Source organism: Sitophilus oryzae, unplaced genomic scaffold, assembly GCF_002938485.1.
Source record: "Sitophilus oryzae breed Bouriz unplaced genomic scaffold, Soryzae_2.0 scaffold_907_pilon_pilon, whole genome shotgun sequence".
Taxonomy (NCBI): domain Eukaryota; kingdom Metazoa; phylum Arthropoda; class Insecta; order Coleoptera; family Curculionidae; genus Sitophilus; species Sitophilus oryzae.
Genome location: NW_022147536.1, coordinates 2,211,747 through 2,232,014, shown reverse-complemented (window position 1 = coordinate 2,232,014; position 20,268 = coordinate 2,211,747). Strand labels below are relative to the sequence as shown.

The 20,268-nt window shown below is 29.4% G+C and overlaps 1 protein-coding gene across 1 annotated transcript in view; it reads left to right on the top strand.

Moving 5' to 3' along the window:
* The window catches only part of LOC115890705 (sodium channel protein 60E), a 312,784-nt gene that overhangs the window by 241,092 nt on the left and 51,424 nt on the right, over positions 1 to 20,268 (top strand). Inside the window, exons 14-15 of the mRNA XM_030911008.1 lie at positions 6,777 to 6,882; positions 7,135 to 7,260. Coding sequence (XP_030766868.1) covers positions 6,777 to 6,882; positions 7,135 to 7,260 — 232 coding nt within the window. The remainder of the gene's footprint in view (positions 1 to 6,776; positions 6,883 to 7,134; positions 7,261 to 20,268) is intronic.

Sequence of the window (20,268 nt, the reverse complement as noted above, 5' to 3'; positions counted from 1 at the left end):
AGTTCCAAGAAAAGTCGTAATATATCTACAAATTCATTTACCCACTAGTAGATATAAAAAGCATTTTTGGTGGACTCTGTCTCAAATAGTTTCTGAAAAATAAAATTAATTTTCTTAAAAAGGTCCGATTAAATTTATATCTCCGAAACTAAAGTTCCAAGAAAAGTCGTAATATATCTACAAATTCATTTACCCACTAGTAGATATAAAAAGCATTTTTGGTAAACTCTGTCTCAAATAGTTTCTGAAAAATAAAATTAATTTTTTTAAAAAGGTCCGATTAAATTTATATCTCCGAAACTAAAGTTCCAAGAAAAGTCGTAATATATCTACAAATTCATTTACCCACTAGTAGATATAAAAAGCATTTTTGGTGAACTCTGTCTCAAATAGTTCCGATTAAATTTTTATCTCCGAAACTAAAGTTCCAAGAAAAGTCATACTATCTACAAATTCATTTACATATTAGTAGATATAAAAAACATTTTTGGTAAATTCTGTTTCAAATAGTTTCTGAAAAATAAAATTAATTTTTTTAAAAGGTCCGATTAAATTTATATCTCCGAAACTAAAGTTCCAAGAAAAGTCGTAATATATCTACAAATTCATTTACCCACTAGTAGATATAAAAAGCATTATTGGTGAACTCTGTCTCAAATAGTTTCTGAAAAATAAAATTAATTTTCTTAAAAAGGTCCGATTAAATTTATATCTCCGAAACTAAAGTTCCAAGAAAAGTCGTAATATATCTACAAATTCATTTACCCACTAGTAGATATAAAAAGCATTATTGGTGAACTCTGTCTCAAATAGTTTCTGAAAAATAAAATTAATTTTCTTAAAAAGGTCCGATTAAATTTATATCTCCTAAACTAAAGTTCCAAGAAAAGTCGTAATATATCTACAAATTCATTTACCAACTAGTAGATATAAAAAGCATTATTGGTGAACTCTGTCTCAAATAGTTTCTGAAAAATAAAATTAATTTTCTTAAAAAGGATCCGATTAAATTTATATCTCCGAAACTAAAGTTCCAAGAAAAGTCGTATATATCTACAAATTCATTTACCCACTAGTAGATATAAAAAGCATTATTGGTGAACTCTGTCTCAAATAGTTTCTGAAAAATAAAATTGATTTTCTTAAAAAGGTCCGATTAAATTTATATCTCCCAAAACTAAAGTTCCAAGAAAAGTCGTAATATATCTACAAATTCATTTACCCACTAGTAGATATAAAAAGCATTTTTGGTGAACTCTGTCTCAAATAGTTTCTGAAAAATAAAATTAATTTTCTTAAAAAGGTCCGATTAAATTTATATCTCCCAAAACTAAAGTTCCAAGAAAAGTCGTAATATATCTACAAGTTCATTTACCCACTAGTAGATATAAAAAGCATTTTTGGTGAACTCTGTCTCAAATAGTTTCTGAAAAATAAAATTAATTTTCTTAAAAAGGTCCGATTAAATTTATATCTCCGAAACTAAAGTTCCAAGAAAAGTCGTAATATATCTACAAATTCATTTACCCACTAGTAGATATAAAAAGCATTATTGGTGAACTCTGTCTCAAATAGTTTCTGAAAAATAAAATTAATTTTCTTAAAAAGGTCCGATTAAATTTATATCTCCCAAAACTAAAGTTCCAAGAAAAGTCGTAATATATCTACAAGTTCATTTACCCACTAGTAGATATAAAAAGCATTTTTGGTAAACTCTGTCTCAAATAGTTTCTGAAAAATAAAATTAATTTTCTTAAAAGGTCCGATTAAATTAATATCTCCGAAACTAAAGTTCCAAAAAAATTCGTAATATATCTAGAAATTCATTTACCCACTAGTAGATATAAAAAGCATTTTTGGTAAACTCTGTCTCAAATAGTTTCTGAAAAATAAAATTAATTTTCTTAAAAAGGTCCGATTAAATTAATATCTCCGAAACTAAAGTTCCGGAGTAAAAGTCGTAATATATCTATAAATTCATTTACCCACTAGTAGATATAAAAAGCATTTTTGGTGGACTCTGTCTCAAATAGTTTCTGAAAAATAAAATTAATTTTCTTAAAAAGGTCCGATTAAATTAATATCTCCGAAACTAAAGTTCCAAGAAAAGTCGTAATATATCTATAAATTCATTTACCCACTAGTAGATATAAAAAGCATTTTTGGTGGACTCTGTCTCAAATAGTTTCTGAAAAATAAAATTAATTTTCTTAAAAAGGTCCGATTAAATTTATATCTCCGAAACTAAAGTTCCAAAAAAAGTCGTAATATATCTAGAAATTCATTTACCCACTAGTAGTTATAAAAAGCATTTTTGGTAAACTCTGTCTGTAATAGTTTCTGAAAAATAAAATTAATTTTTTTAAAAAGGTCCGATAAAATTTATATCTCCGAAACTAAAGTTCCAAGAAATGTCGTAATATATCTAGAAATTCATTTACCCACTAGTAGATATAAAAAGCATTTTGGTAAACTCTGTCTCAAATAGTTTCTGAAAAATAAAATTAATTTTTTTAAAAAGGTCCGATTAAATTTATATCTCCGAAACCAAAGTTCCAAAAAAATTCGTAATATATCTACAAATTCATTTACCCACTAGTAGATATAAAAAGCATTATTGGTGAACTCTGTCTCAAATAGTTTCTGAAAAATAAAATTAATTTTTTTAAAAAGGTCCGATTAAATTTATATCTCCGAAACTAAAGTTCCAAGAAAAGTCGTAATATATCTACAAATTCATTTACCCACTAGTAGATATAAAAAGCATTATTGGTGAACTCTGTCTCAAATAGTTTCTGAAAAATAAAATTAATTTTTTTAAAAAGGTCCGATTAAATTTATATCTCCGAAACTAAAGTTCCAAGAAAAGTCGTAATATATCTACAAGTTCATTTACCCACTAGTAGATATAAAAAGCATTTTTGGTAAACTCTATCTCAAATAGTTTCTGAAAAATAAAATTAATTTTCTTAAAAAGGACCGATAAAATTTATATCTCCGAAACTAAAGTTCCAAGAAAAGTCGTAATATATCTACAAATTCATTTACCCACTAGTAGATATAAAAAGCATTATTGGTGAACTCTGTCTCAAATAGTTTCTGAAAAATAAAATTGATTTTCTTAAAAAGGTCCGATTAAATTTATATCTCCCAAAACTAAAGTTCCAAGAAAAGTCGTAATATATCTACAAGTTCATTTACCCACTAGTAGATATAAAAAGCATTTTTGGTAAACTCTGTCTCAAATAGTTTCTGAAAAATAAAATTAATTTTCTTAAAAAGGACCGATTAAATTTATATCTCCTAAACTAAAGTTCCAAGAAAAGTCGTAATATATCTACAAATTCATTTACCCACTAGTAGATATAAAAAGCATTATTGGTGAACTCTGTCTCAAATAGTTTCTGAAAAATAAAATTAATTTTCTTAAAAAGGTCCGATTAAATTTATATCTCCGAAACTAAAGTTCCAAGAAAAGTCGTAATATATCTACAAATTCATTTACCCACTAGTAGATATAAAAAGCATTATTGGTGAACTCTGTCTCAAATAGTTTCTGAAAAATAAAATTAATTTTCTTAAAAAGGTCCGATTAAATTTATATCTCCGAAACTAAAGTTCCAAGAAAAGTCGTAATATATCTACATTTCATTTACCCACTAGTAGATATAAAAAGCATTTTTGGTAAACTCTGTCTCAAATAGTTTCTGAAAAAAATAAAATTATTTTTTTTTAAAAAGGTCCGATTAAATTTATATCTCCGAAACTAAAGTTCCAAGAAAAGTCGTAATATATCTACATTTCATTTACCCACTAGTAGATATAAAAAGGCATTTTTGGTAACTCTGTCTCAAATAGTTTCTGAAAAATAAAATTAATTTTTTTAAAAAGGTCCGATTAAATTTATATCTCCGAAACTAAAGTTCCAAGAAAAGTCGTAATATATCTACATTTCATTTACCCACTAGTAGATATAAAAAGCATTTTTGGTAAACTCTGTCTCAAATAGTTTCTGAAAAAATAAAATTAATTTTTTTAAAAGGTCCGATTAAATTTATATCTCCGAAACTAAAGTTCCAAGAAAAGTCGTAATATATCTAGAAATTCATTTACCCACTAGTAGATATAAAAGCATTTTTGGTAAACTCTGTCTCAAATAGTTTCTGAAAAATAAAATTAATTTTCTAAAAAAGGTCCGATTAAATTAATATCTCAGAAACTAAAGTTCCAAGAAAAGTCGTAATATATCTAGAAATTCATTTACCCACTAGTAGATATAAAAAGCATTTTTGGTAAACTCTGTCTCAAATAGTTTCTGAAAAATAAAATTAATTTTCTTAAAAAGGTCCGATTAAATTAATATCTCCGAAACTAAAGTTCCAAGAAAAGTCGTAATATATCTATAAATTCATTTACCCACTAGTAGATATAAAAAGCATTTTTGGTGGACTCTGTCTCAAATAGTTTCTGAAAAATAAAATTAATTTTCTTAAAAAGGTCCGATTAAATTAATATCTCCGAAACTAAAGTTCCAAGAAAAGTCGTAATATATCTACAAATTCATTTACCCACTAGTAGATATAAAAAGCATTTTTGGTAAACTGTGTCTCAAATAGTTTCTGAAAAATAAAATTAATTTTCTTAAAAAGGTCCGATTAAATTTATATCTCCGAAACTAAAGTTCCAAGAAAAGTCGTAATATATCTACAAATTCATTTACCCACTAGTAGATATAAAAAGCATTATTGGTGAACTCTGTCTCAAATAGTTTCTGAAAAATAAAATTAATTTTCTTAAAAAGGTCCGATTAAATTTATATCTCCGAAACTAAAGTTCCAAGAAAAGTCGTAATATATCTACAAATTCATTTACCCACTAGTAGATATAAAAATTATTGGTGAACTCTGTCTCAAATAGTTTCTGAAAAATAAAATTAATTTTTTTAAAAAGGTCCGATTAAATTTATATCTCCGAAACTAAAGTTCCAAGAAAAGTCGTAATATATCTACAAGTTCATTTACCAACTAGTAGATATAAAAAGCATTTTTGGTAAACTCTGTCTCAAATAGTTTCTGAAAAATAAAATTAATTTTCTTAAAAAGGACCGATAAAATTTATATCTCCGAAACTAAAGTTCCAAGAAAAGTCGTAATATATCTACAAATTCATTTACCCACTAGTAGATATAAAAAGCATTATTGGTGAACTCTGTCTCAAATAGTTTCTGAAAAATAAAATTAATTTTCTTAAAAAGGTCCGATTAAATTTATATCTCCCAAAACTAAAGTTCCAAGAAAAGTCGTAATATATCTACAAGTTCATTTACCCACTAGTAGATATAAAAAGCATTTTTGGTAAACTCTGTCTCAAATAGTTTCTGAAAAATAAAATTAATTTTCTTAAAAGGACCGATTAAATTTATATCTCTAAACTAAAGTTCCAAGAAAAGGTCGTAATATATCTACAAATTCATTTACCCACTAGTAGATATAAAAGCATTATTGATGAACTCTGTCTCAAATAGTTTCTGAAAAATAAAATTAATTTTCTTAAAAAGGTCCGATTAAATTTATATCTCCGAAACTAAAGTTCCAAGAAAAGTCGTAATATATCTACAAATTCATTTACCCACTAGTAGATATAAAAAGCATTATTGATGAACTCTGTCTCAAATAGTTTCTGAAAAATAAAATTAATTTTCTTAAAAAGGACCGATAAAATTTATATCTCCGAAACTAAAGTTCCAAGAAAAGTCGTAATATATCTACAAATTCATTTACCCACTAGTAGATATAAAAAGCATTATTGGTGAACTCTGTCTCAAATAGTTTCTGAAAAATAAAATTAATTTTTCTAAAAAGGTCCGATTAAATTTATATCTCCCCAAAAACTAAAGTTCCAAGAAAAGTCGTAATATATCTACAAGTTCATTTACCCACTAGTAGATATAAAAGCATTTTTGGTAAACTCTGTCTCAAATAGTTTCTGAAAAATAAAATTAATTTTCTTAAAAGGACCGATTAAATTTATATCTCCGAAACTAAAGTTCCAAGAAAAGTCGTAATATATCTACAAATTCATTTACCCACTAGTAGATATAAAAGCATTTTTGGTGAACTCTGTCTCAAATAGTTTCTGAAAAATAAAATTAATTTTCTTAAAAGGTCCGATTAAATTTATATCTCCGAAACTAAAGTTCCAAGAAAATCCAAGAAAAGTCGTAATATATCTACAAATTCATTTACCCACTAGTAGATATAAAAAGCATTATTGGTGAACTCTGTCTCAAATAGTTTCTGAAAAATAAAATTAATTTTCTTAAAAAGGTCCGATTAAATTTATATCTCCGAAACTAAAGTTCCAAGAAAAGTCGTAATATATCTACAAGTTCATTTACCCACTAGTAGATATAAAAAGCATTTTTGGTAAACTCTGTCTCAAATAGTTTCTGAAAAATAAAATTAATTTTCTTAAAAAGGACCAATTAAATTTATATCTCCGAAACTAAAGTTCCAAGAAAAGTCGTAATATATCTACAAATTCATTTACCCACTAGTAGATATAAAAGGCATTTTTGGTAAACTCTGTCTCAAATAGTTTCTGATAAATAAAATTAATTTTCTTAAAAAGGTCCGATACTTAACTACCGATTTGGGCATTCTCATCTGACGCGCTTAGCGTTTTTATTGATAAATATACATATATGTACCTATATTTCTTGTAGCCCTCTGATGTATCAATTACTATAATTTATATTTCTTTTTTGTTTATTGTAGATGGAATTTTACGGATTTTTTTCATTCTTTCATGATGATTTTTCGAATTCTGTGCGGAGAATGGATCGAGCCTCTGTGGGACTGCATGAGAGCCGAAACTAAAGACGTAAGTTATTGTTTTAGTAAAAAATTATAGTCTTTTACATGCTTTTATATAACTTACAATATTCGTATATCAATGTTAACTGTGTACAAATGTAAGACAACTAGCTATTTTTGTTTCTCATATTTAAAACACATTGACATTTGCCATTTTATCATTTCAATAGGAATATTTCCTACCGGCAAACATTAGCAATAATTATATCAATACCAACTACAATAATTTCAATTATTAATTCAACTCGTTTATTTTCAGGGACCCGGTATATGCTTGGCTATTTTTTTACCCACATTGGTTATGGGCAACTTTATGGTGCTCAACTTGTTCTTGGCTCTGTTGCTCAACAGTTTCAACTCTGAAGAATTGAAGCATCGCAAGGAGGTAAAAAATATACAGATTAATTGTTACGATAAAAAAAACTATACAGGGTGACTCATTGTATCGAAGAAACTTTCAAATTTTCATTTTGAAATTTTCAGTCCAATTTTTTCTAAAATATGCATGACCATGGTAAAGCGCATTTAAACTTTTCATTGTTATACTGGGTGATACGAATATTTTTTAGACTCTTTGATTTTCTATGAAATGTTCGGTATTTTTTTACTTTGGGTGTATTCCGTTGCTTACCTTGGTTATGGTTTTATGTTCCGTTTCTATGGGTTCCCTGAAAGTTTTTTTATTACGGAACACGGTTCTTGAAAAATTCGGTTATAACTGTCACCAAACTAACCAGCACGAGAAGGCTGGTTTTTCTGGTTTTGTTTGTCAATCAATGTCATTTCTGTGACAGAAATCAAGCAAATATTGGAAGTTCGAGTGAGATTCTCATTTAATTTCTAAAATTTGGTATATTATTTTGTATGTACATCCAAAAGCAATGGAGGTAGGCAGTAAAGGTAATTAAATTTCATTAACTAGATAGAATGCCTTTTTCGGACCGTTTAAACTTATCATGCAGCCATTGTTTCTTAAAGTCAGGAACATTAAAAGAAAACATGAAAAACAAGACATCAAGTAATCGTGAATGTTTTGTAAGCTATAAAAATATAAATATTGATTAGATCTGTTTATTTATTATTGCTCTATTTTAATATTGGACCTGCAAATCTTCACTTGAGCTGTCTAACGAGTTTAACAGTTTATTAATAAAGTACTTTTCAATATTAAACTCCATTGAAAAGAAGAAGCAAACGTAAAAGCAGAGAATAGGTACACTAAAAATGCATAAAAGATAAATTTTATAATAGAGGTATTGAAATTTAGAAAACGTCAACATTTGACGTTTTCAGTATTTTACCAAGCCGTTCCGTATCAAACCGATGTTTTTCAGGAACCGCTCTTTACCGTAGTTTACCGATCTGGTTCGCCTGGTTTTGCAACGGAATACAGCCTTTATTTGATAGAAAATGACATTCTGAATAGAATGACATATAATCTCAACTGTTGACATCTTCGCTTAAACAGTAGTATTGTAAATTTCAATCTAGAGTGCAATAGCTGCGGTCATAACGACAATTTCACTGGAAATACCGAGCATGTGGTACCAAATTATTCGTCAAAAAATAATAATAGATATAATAATTATTTTTTGTTACATTAACCACAATAATTATACCATTTTATTGCATCACTTTTATAATTACTACTTAAGAAAGAAAATTTTTGGAATTAATAACCTGAATTTTATAAATGAGGGTAATTTTTTGATGGCTGCAAAAAAATATGATAAACGATCTTTCATTACACCTCCGGTTTCTCTGAAAGTCATTAAAAGAATATTGAAGAAATTCCGTATCGGAAAAGCACTTAAATAAATTTGCTTTTTATGGTCTGATGTTGATTTGATGATTTCAGGAGGTTTAATAAAATTTTTATTGTCAAGATTATCGATATACAGGCTATCCCAAAAATAAGTGCAAGTATTTTAAGGGGTTGTAGAGCAAAAGAAATATATTTTCCCCAAAATATGCTATATGGGTATTTCGCCACTGCAAGAAAATCTAAAAAATAAAAAAGTTATTTTTTTTTGTAAACACTTCTGCGTTAATCACAAACGGAAACTACTTGTCAGAAGTTAGATTTACAGGTATACAAATTTGCTTAACGAACAAAAAAATGCTTAACGTTTCGGAAAGTTTATCTCTTTCCGTCGTCGGAAGCAAAAAAATACAAAGAATAAAGAAAAAAACTATTTAAAATATTTAAATTGAACTATTCGAGAACACTTTAGTTTTTTTTTAAACAGATAAGTCTACAAAAACCGTTGACGTTCTGTTAAAATGACATTATACCCAAGTTAAACTTCAAAATTAACAATTACTACCTGATAACAATTACTTAATAAGGTAAAACCAAACTTTCTGTATGATTGATTAGTTTTAATTTTTACGTAGGTATGTTATGTTTATTTATGTTATGTGCTTTAAAATCAAAGAAGCGATTGCCATACATTACTAACATCTACAAATGCATGAGCAATATATTTATTTTTATTAGATTGTATTAAAAAAGCCTCATTTATTTTTCTTTTAGAGGCTATCGCTTCTTTCATTATAATTTTGGCGTTATTAAAATTTATTCTGTGCCCTGTGTCCCATGAATGCTGACAAATCTTAGATTTTTGAAAATCTCCCTTTCTTAAATAATGTTTATGTTCTTTAATTTGAACATTTAAAGATGTAAAATGTAAATTTTATCGCATTGGCATAGTATTTGGTATATTACATTTTTTGTTTGTTGTTCTGTATTTATTGGTTTAGTATGTGATAAAATGGATCTAAGTGTATTTTGTGTTTTGAAAGATGTTCGTATATGTTATATTGTTTTCCTATCTTTCTTATTTTTTCCAAAACGCCTCGTATGTATGGAATTGTAAGTTGTATACAGGGTGGTCCGAACTGTATTCCGGAAACTTCGGCAGCATATTCTGCAGATAAAAATAAGTAAAAAAGTTCGTATAAATGTATGTCCTAAAATGCTTAGTTTCGGAGATACAAGGTGTAGAAGTTTCATTTTTATTTCGATTTTTGCCAAATAATTTCTGAAGTAAAGTCAATATTTGAATGAAAATTGGCGTCTGGGAGTTTTTTGACATGATAAATTTGATTTTGATGTCAATATGGCTCCTACTAGTAGAGGGCGCCACCTACATATTTTTTAACCGGTTTGAAGAGTAATAACTTTTTGTCCGTACCTGTATCATTGACATTAATTAAACATTTTGACTAAATAGTTATTAGACTGAAATCATAAATTTGAAATATTTTTGTGCCAAAAGTTCAACAGAAACTGTTTTATCATTATTTTTTGCAGAAAAATTTATGATTAATTTAAAAAAAAAAATTCCCAAATGTATTATTTCAGTGAAATAACTATCTACTCAACGTGTTTATTTTTCGTCAATAATGACATGTATTGACTATTTCCATTCTAAATATCTTAAGAACGGTTGCTCGTAGCGATTTTTACGGAGAGATGTTTTTTATGTAAAAAGTCACAAAGATGTATAATTCTTGCTCGGTAGTTTTATACAGGTACGGACAAAAAGTGATTACGCTTCAAAACAGTTAAAACACATGTAGGTGGCGCCCTCTACTAGTAGGAGTCATATTGACATCAAAATCAAATTTCTCATATCAAAAAACTCTCAGACACCAATTTTCATCCAAATATTGACGTTACTTCAGAAATTATTTAGAAAAAATTGAAATAAAAATGAAACTTCTTCACCCTGTATCTCTGAAATTAAGCATTTTAGGACCTACATTTATACGAACTTTTTTACTTATTTTTATCTGCAGAATATGCTGCCGAAATTTCCGCAATACAATTCGGACCATACAGTTCGCGAGAATTTATATAATCCAAAAAAAATGTCTATTTAAGAAACGTTATGTTGCCATATTGCAAAAATATCATCAACATACCGCATCCATATTACAGGCTTTTTTGAAAAACTATTGTATTATTTTCAAAATCTTCCATTAAAATATTACTTAATAAAGGAGAGAGAGGTGATCCCATTGCCATACCGAAATCTTGTTGAAAAAATTAAAACATATTTTCACTAAAATAAATTGATAATAACCGAGTTATTTAACTTTGAAAATTTAAAAAAATAATGGCAACATTTTGAGAGCCGCCGTGCCGGCAGCAATCGATAATCAGCCGCAAATACCAAGCAATTACCAGAATCTCAGCTTGTTCGACGCCCAGTGTTGGCACATCGACTAGAAAGATTTAAAAACGACTTGGAAAATTCAAATTAAAAGTATAAAAAACTTACCTGACATTAAAAAACGGTAGATACTAAGATACACTAATATACACTATATACACTTTACCTAAAACCGCAACTCTACACTTATAACAATAACAATAATATTAATATACAATAATTATAATAATAACAATACTTCATTTCACTGCAATTCTTGACAGCACTACACTTACACATGTATCTGACATGCATTCATATGCATGCAAAAATGCATTCATGTGCCATCTGAATTATTTAGGATTATTTTTTGAGAATTTAATTATTATTAACTGTTTTTCTATCGCACAGTCTTGGTTTTGTGAACAAACACCAAAATAATTGATATTTAGACAGAAAACATTTAGATTATTTTGACTATTTGAATAAGAAATGTATTTTTACAGGCTTACCTTACATTTACCGTGAATAAAATTAATTTAAGTATTTTTTGTAGAAATTTAAAAATGTGAACTTATAAACATCGGAATGTGTATAACGTAGGAGGTGACAACATTGCATTCCCTCGAAGCACTACAAACAAATTTTCGGAAACTGAACAAGTGGCTCTCAAAAGTTTTTAAAATTTTTCCGGAATATGTCAAGAAAAATATAAAATTTTCAACCTTTTTTTTGCAAAAAAACTTCATGGGCGTGTTTCTGGGATCGAACTATACTAACAGTTCTGTTCGGGACACCCTGTATAAAGGTTCGGCAATAAAATATTCTTAATGCAGATGTTGTAATATTGTATTTTCATCAACATAAATTGTAAATAAAATAATAATTGTTTATTTAACAATTTACATCAATTATTACGCTATTACAATCTTTAAAAAAAAAGTGTCAACAAATTGGCTCATTTTGTTCGTTAGCAGCAAATGCAAGACCGCAATTTAATTTCGTTAAACCTCAGAAACCAATTTGGTCACAAATTGTGCAAACAATGCATTAATACGTTCAAAATGTAAATGGGGCAGTATAATCTTCATTATTTCCGCTGAGGTAAAATGGTCAAAATGCGCATATGGAGTTAATATATATTTTTTTTTATATTTCTGGAAAATGAGTTGTCTACAATTTAAAAGGTAATTTCATGTTGAAAAAGTACGTCAGTGGCGGCTCGTTAGGGTAGGCAAGGTAGGCGGCGCCTACTCTAAAATTTGGGCAGAATTTAAGCGATTTATTACATTACATTATTTACTATTAATGTTGCCAATACATAAAAATACTGTTAATACACGTTTGTGTGTTTTAATAATCAATATTATTTTAATATTTGTGGTCTTGTATATTAAAATATTCACTATAGCTGGCGTAGCCTGACTGTACCACTGCGTTAGCCCACGGCCACACAGAAAGCGTGTTTTGCGTTTTTAGCGTGAAGCGTCTTTAGCGACTAAAACAAAATAACAGGATTATATAGGGGTAGCCACACCAAAAGCGAGTAGCGTTCGGTGTGACTCGCAAAAAACGCAAATAAAAACAAAACAGTTTGTTTTCTGTAGCGTCTTTAGCGTTTTCTAAGATGAGACCCCGTCATAGGCGGACGATATATTTAATAAAACAATAAAAATAAATTAAGTAAAATAATATTTAACTAGTATTATCTAAAAATATTTTTACAAAGAACATCTATTGTTTAGGTAGATTCTACTAAATTCAAAAATTTGAAGGAAATGTTTGAAAAAGTGTAGTTTGAAATGTTGAAATAGTAATAAATTAAAGGAATATTTTCTTACGCGTAAAAAATAGTTTTTTTATGTGTAAAAAGTGTTTTTTTCTGCGTAAAAAAGTTTTTTTTAGCAGAAACAAATAGTTTTTGACGCCTAAAAAATAGTTTTTTACGTGCAACAAATAGTTTTTTACACGTAAAAAATATTTTTTTTATGTAAGAAAAGTTTTCTACCAGAACAAAAAGTTTTTGACGCGGAAAAAAATAATTTTTTACGTGTAACAAATAGTTTTTTACACGTAAAAAATATTTTTTTTGCGTAACAAAAGGTTTTTTACTAAACACAATAAGCTTTTGACGCGTAAAAAAATAGTTTTTACGTGTAACAAATAGATTTTTACACGTAACAAATAGTTTTATACGCGTAAAAAATAGTTTTCTGCCAGTAACAAATAGTTTTATACGCGTAAGAAATAACTTTCTACCAGTAACAACTACATAGTTTTATACGCGTAAAAAGTAGTTTTTTACGTGTAACAGTTTTATTCGCGTAAAATAATAAAAATAGTTTTTTACGTGTAACAAATATTTTTTTTACACGTAATAATTTTATTCACTTTTACAAAATTTGTATTAAAATATTAATATTTTTGATAAACACGTGGACTGCTCACAAATACACGTCGCGTCACTACGTATTTCTAAACCGTTAGCACGTTTCGTTACAACGAGCTCGTAGTTCAGGGCCGTCTCACTAGGTCGTATGTCACGGCCTCCAATTTTTACTCTCAGCGCGCGTAAAGAAGTTTTACTCCAAAATGTTTCATAAATCATGTCCTAAAATTGCATTAGCAACTAGAAATATTTATTATTCTATTATATAATTATAATTATTTATTATATTATATTATAATTATAACATGTACCTACTAATCACAACACTACAACATAAAAAACTATACACATATAAACTAACATTCGTAAAATAAATGGCAAATAATAATAATTATTTTTACACACACCACTGGCACTAGCAGTAGATTGTGTTTGTCTCCGAATATATGCCCCGGTCCGTCCACAATTCAATCCCAGCATTTTTTATCTTCGTCTCTTCAACGCTAACGGCGCCGATCTCGCCTATCTCTTTCTCACAGGATTGATTGTTGGACGGGCCGAGAATCCACGAGCTTGTGACGTTACTAATTGACATCTTGATAGAAACTGCAGACCTGCCGCGTCTTTTGCGTGTTTTTAATGGACACAAATCGAAAAAAGCGCTTAAAACGGTAAAATCGTAAAAAGCGCTTTAGACGCAAAAAACGCAAAACGCTAAAAACGCTTTCTGTGTGGCCGTGGGCTTAAGGTACAAACATAGTGAAGGCAGGTTTCTGCTTACCGGCAACCAACGCCGTCTCAGGGTACCTATTCTTAACCACTCGCATCTTCAAATATCGCTCGCATCTCGCATCTCCGAAAAAGCCATATAACAATACACGTGATGAGTAACTTTGCGTTTTTGCATCACGTGTATTGTATATGGCTTTTTCGGAGATGCGAGAAGGGTTCGGAAGTAGATAATTAAGAAGTAATTTACCTGATTAACTACGTGTAGTTTTTCTTCAAAAATTACGTCTTTTCCCGTTTATTAACTACACGAAAACTACGTTAATGAACTACGTATTGATATTATGATAAAAAAAAACATCCTATAAATAAATATATTCATTTTGATAGAAACATGTAATGCATAGGCTTTTTATTTAATTAAAGAATTATAAATTCATAAAAACAGAATATAATGGATAACAGAATATATTAAAATTATTATAAAATACTAAAACTCAAAACATTAAAACATTATGTGTTTTCTAAGTGTGGAAACACAGAGAGGCTTTTTATTCCTTTGAGGTTGTCCCAAATAAGTGTTTTTTTCCATATTCAAACGCCGGCGCCGCACATAGGGGTATTTGGTCTATAAACCTGGCCAAAAGTGATATTTTTTATTTTCATTTTTTATCTTAACTGAATACAAATCTATAAATACTAAATGTAAGCACGTTTATTAGCTTTTTTTAAGTCGTAAGTTAACTATCAAATAATATATTTCAGTTCTAAGTATGAATTATCTTGAGTGTATTCTGAATATTTCTAAGATTATAAAATAGTGGAATTGTTTGTATAGTGCTTTTTTGCAAATTGTTTATAATACCTTTCATGATGGATACAGAGCCAGCTGGCAAGTCCTGTTTTATGCATATTTTTATTTTGAAACGTTTCCTTATTCTCTATTTATTTATAATGTTTTATATTTAAAAAATCAGATGCATTTTTATAAGGTGTAAGGCTATTCGGTAATATTCCGCATGGAAATTAGTATCCGTTCAATGCTTAAAGTCTCCAGCTTTGGAATATGTACAAAAATCTTGCCAATATTTGCCACTGCCAAAAAAAACATTGATTTAAATAGATTCTTAAAGGAAAAAGTCTTTACCCTATAACACCCATTCTCGCTCAAATATCGTCTATAATATACAAATTACTTTCTTGTTTTAGCATCCTCATTCAATTGCTTGGTTTTGCACCGAATGGGCCCTATTTGATCGGTGGAAAGGGTTTCAGAGTAGAGGAAAAAATATTGTGTAGGAAAAACAAAATGGGGTTCCATATTAGCACCCTCTCCTCTAATAATTAATATTACTAGCAAAAAGCAAAAAAAAATCATAAAACATAATTTTGGCCAACCTTTAGTTCTTAATACCCTCTGTGCGCCGTTGGCGCGTGCAAAAGAAGAAATAAATAAATTTTTGTTCCCGTAAAAGCTAGAACGCCGATGAACGCTGGTTGACGGCGCCTACCTGTTTTCACTGTGAACTAGCCGATTTGATAACACGCTTTAATTTTTCAAGGTTATAAGCGCAAGGTGACACGGCGCTACTATGTACCCATATAGAGGGTGTCCCAGAAATAAGTGCAAGTATTTTAACTGGTAGTATAGTTCAACCCCAGAAACACGCCTATGAGGTTTTTTCGCGAAAAAATTTCTTGATAATATGGCAACATAGGTAGTAGATTAAATTTACAAGAAAGAAAATCCAGAAAAGATCCAGTGGTTCTCAAAATTTTAGCAAAAAATCATTTTTTTTTTTTGGAAATTTTCAAAGTAAAATAACTTCGTTATTTTGTACTTATTTGAAAAACAATAAAGAGAAAATATGTTTCTTTTATCGAGATCTACCACCCCTTAAAATACTTGCACTTATTTCTGGGACACCCTGTAAAAAACAATACACGTGATGCGTATACGCAAAGTTGCGAACGATGTCAAGAATAGGTACCCAGATCCACGCCGACTACCCGTAAGCGGGAAACCTGCTTGCACTGTGTTCGCACACTTAGAAAACAAAATAATTTTGACCGTTGCACGTTGGAGTGCCTTTGTTCGGCGATTTCTGCATCGCCTACTATCAGAGTCGAAGGACGACGTACGATAGTCTTCTGTCTCTGTCTAACTCATCGTGCGGTAGCGACGCGACGTAAGTCGGAGTTGTATCGTATTAGACTTAGAAGTTAAGGGGATATTCCCGATATTTCATAATGGGATATATCACATTTCATTAAGGGGATATTTCATATGATTCATTATACGTAGCATTTAAAACTTTTATATGAAAATGCAAAAAACGTTTAAAGCAAATTGTAAACATTTTTCAGGCTTGTCCTAGATTATTCAAAACGATATAACCGGTTGTATTTCAGAACACGACACAGAAATAAAAGAATCCGAAATAAAAAAGTGCGTTATTTTATTCGGTGCAAGAATACGATGCGACAGATATTACAGAAAAGTATCAGTGTGCTATTTCAATTCGATATGTAGCGATTCGATAAGCGACTTAAGTCAAATACCTTTGCGAATTTTATTTTATGAAATATTAGATAACATTGTTATACATTTAGAAATAAGGTTTGCAGATCGTTTGCACTCAATTATTTTTATTTATCTCTTGCGGATCCGAAATTTAAAGAATCCTATAAAAAATTTCCAACGCATTTAATAGTGATTTAACAAACAAAAAATGTTATTCACCAACGTAAATTAATGAATAAATTGCAGGTATTTATAATAGATATGATAATTTCGATTATAAAATAATTTAAGGAGGATAATCCTGGAAATATATTTCCAGAGGTTTTCAAATTGTTTGTTTTGTTTATTACTATACCATTTACAAGTACTTGGGTTGAGAGACATTTTTCATGTTTGAAATGCATTAAAATTTATAGTAGAGATTCCATGAAAAATAAACGTTTATCGTCACTTTGCCTTACTTCCAATCTGAAAAGATCTTTTCACAGCTCTTCAACAATCTGATGATTTAACTGATATAATAATAAATAGGTAACTTTTCTTTATTAAGAGACCGACTCATCAATTTAATATATAAAACATAATTATTCTTTCTCTCAATTACTACCAGTTTTTAAGTTTGCGTAAATAAATAAAAATAAAATAAAATTCTATTATGTACTCCATAGTGACTCCATAGTAATAGATAAAAAAAACATATACTTTACATGTCAATCATTATGTCATTACGTTGAATGCTGTTATTTTTGCTTTAGGCTGTATTCCGTTACAAAACCAGGCGAACCAGACCGGTAAACTACGGTAAAGAGCGGTTCCTGAAAAACATCGGTTTGATACGGAACGGTTTGGTAAAATACTGGAAACGTCAAATGTTGACGTTTTCTAAATTTCAATACCTCTATTATAAAATTTATCTTTTATCCATTTTTAATATACCTATTCTCTGCTTTTACGTTTGTTTCTCCTTTTCAATGGAGTTTAATATTGAAAAGTACTTTATTAATAAACTGTTAAACTTGTTAGACAGCTCAAGTGAAGATTTGCAGCTCCAATATTGAAACAGATCAATAATAAATAAACAAATCTAATCAATATTTATATTTTTATAGCTTACAAAACATTCACGATTACTTATTGTCTTGTTTTTCATATTTTTTTAAATGTTCCTGACTTTAAGAAACAATGGCTGCATGATAAGTTTAACTGGCCCTAAAAAGTCATTCTATTTAGTTAATGAAATTCCCAAGTAGCATTTTCACGACTTGCGACCACATGTTTACTAAACACAACGTTGGATTAGTTACAAAAAATAGTTAGCTCCCTACCTTGGGTATTAAAATAAATTTAAACGTTTTTATAACGTTGTGCCGACGTTGGACTAGTACTACAGCAAAGTAGAAGCTTCTGCGACGTCGAATAAACGTTGTCTTGTAACCTTTTTGCTTAAGTGATCTTTAGGTGATTCGGACAACGTAGTTACAACGTTGGACAATATAGAGTTTTCCGACGTCAGTTTCAGGACCTATTCCAACGTTATGCAAACGTCGTCTGTTTTACTAATTCCAACGTTGTTTAGATTTCCTTATTCTTACGTTGGTAGGACGTCGAGTCACTACCTTTTACAACTGTATTGAACCATAACCTTAAATCTTAAATTTTCACTTCATTGTTCTGTTCAGTCAGACAGTTCAGTGCTGTTTTTGTTTTTATAAAAAACTTAATTAAAATGGGACATAAGAAAGGTACATATAAAACTAAATTTAAATATACATCGACATATATTACCGATAGTTTATCCACTCCCTCGTTTATTTAGATTATTGAGGGCGGCACAAGCTAGACTCTAGGATGACTAAATTAGGCAATCTTGCGACTAGTATACTACCGGTTAAGGCCAAACTGCGACTTTATTAGTCCAGTATGCGACTACTCGAACTACTCCATCTTAATCTCCAAAACAACAAAGTGAAAGCCGCCATGTTGTTAAATAAGAAAATGTTTCGTTTCTAAAATAGCAATTCCTGCTTTTTGAATACATTAACTTGAAATTTTTGACCCTAAAAAACACGCGGAAACAATTTTTTCGACTGCGAATAAATTATTCTCATTTTACTAAAAAAAAAAATTCAAGAAAATTTTTAAAACTTCTTTAATTTTAAGGCCCATTAGTATTTTTCAAAGTAGAAACAATACATTTATCAATAAAGTTCTTTGCGTTTAACTTTTTTGCCTTGGGTAACGAGTTACAGAGTCGGTTAAAGTGTTTCAATAATTATGATCTTCAAGCATCCTCCACACTTAAATATTTTTGTTTTGTTTTCCTTCACTGCCATCTGACATATGTCTCTAACTAAATCATAAAAATAATATTTTTACTATAATTATCCCAATTTAGGATAAAACGCGACTTAGACGCCATATTAGTTTTGTATTTCTGTGAATTAGGATTTTAAACAACGTTGCAGTTTGTACTAATTTAGGCTTCTAGCCAACGTCGGTATCCAACGTCGTTTCGACCCAAAAATTATTCTCCAAAATAGTGCAGACTAGGGTTGGCACGAGGTTGTGCCGACGTTGCGCCCCGACGTTTGGTTGCGTGACACAACGTTGTCCCGACGTCCAAATGCTGCTTGTGTTTATTTACCTTTGCTGCCTACCTCCATTGCTTTTGGATGTAAATACAAAATACTATTACAAATTTTAAAAATTAAGTGAGAATTTCACTGGAACTTCCAATATTTGCTTGATTTCTGTCACATAAATGGCATTGATTGACAAACAAAACCAGAAAAACCAGCCTTCTCGCCCTGGTTAGTTTGGTGACAGTTATAACCGAATTTTTCAGGAACCGTGTTCCGTAATAAAAAAAACTTTCAGGGAACCGATAGAAGACCATAATAAAACCATAACCAAGGTAAGCAACGGAATACACCCTTAGTTGTGTCCTAAATATTCTTGAGCTATGTTTAAACCCAGACAAAAAATGTATTATACAAAATACCATGTGAATGTGAATTTTATATTAGTGAAAGAAAGAAATTTTATATTAGTGAAACATCTAGACCCTTAAATGTTCGAATTAAAGAATATAAAGATTATTTAAGACAGGGCGATTTTCACAAATCTAAGATTTGTCAGCATTCATGGGACACAGGGCACAGAGAGAAGTCTCTCTCGGAATATTTCGACATGGCTTCGGTTATCCTCTGACAATATTACTTAACAAAGGAGAGAGAGGTGATCCCATTGCCATACCGAAATCTTGTTGAAAAAATTCAACCGGAAAAACAACGCAAAAATTATAATGAAAGAAGCGATTGCCTCTAAAAGAAAAATAAAAGAGGTTTTTTTAACAATTTAAAATAAATGTATTGCTCATGCATCTGTAGATGTTAGTAATGTCTGGCAATAGCTTCTTTGATTTTATAGAACATCACATAAACATAACATATTATGTAAAAATTAAAAACAAATTAAAAAATAATCATACAGAATGTTTGAAGCTTTTTGGTTTTGCCTTTATTGAGTAGTTATTATCAGGTAGTAATTGTTAATTTTGAAGTTTAACTTGATATAATGTCATTTTTTGGA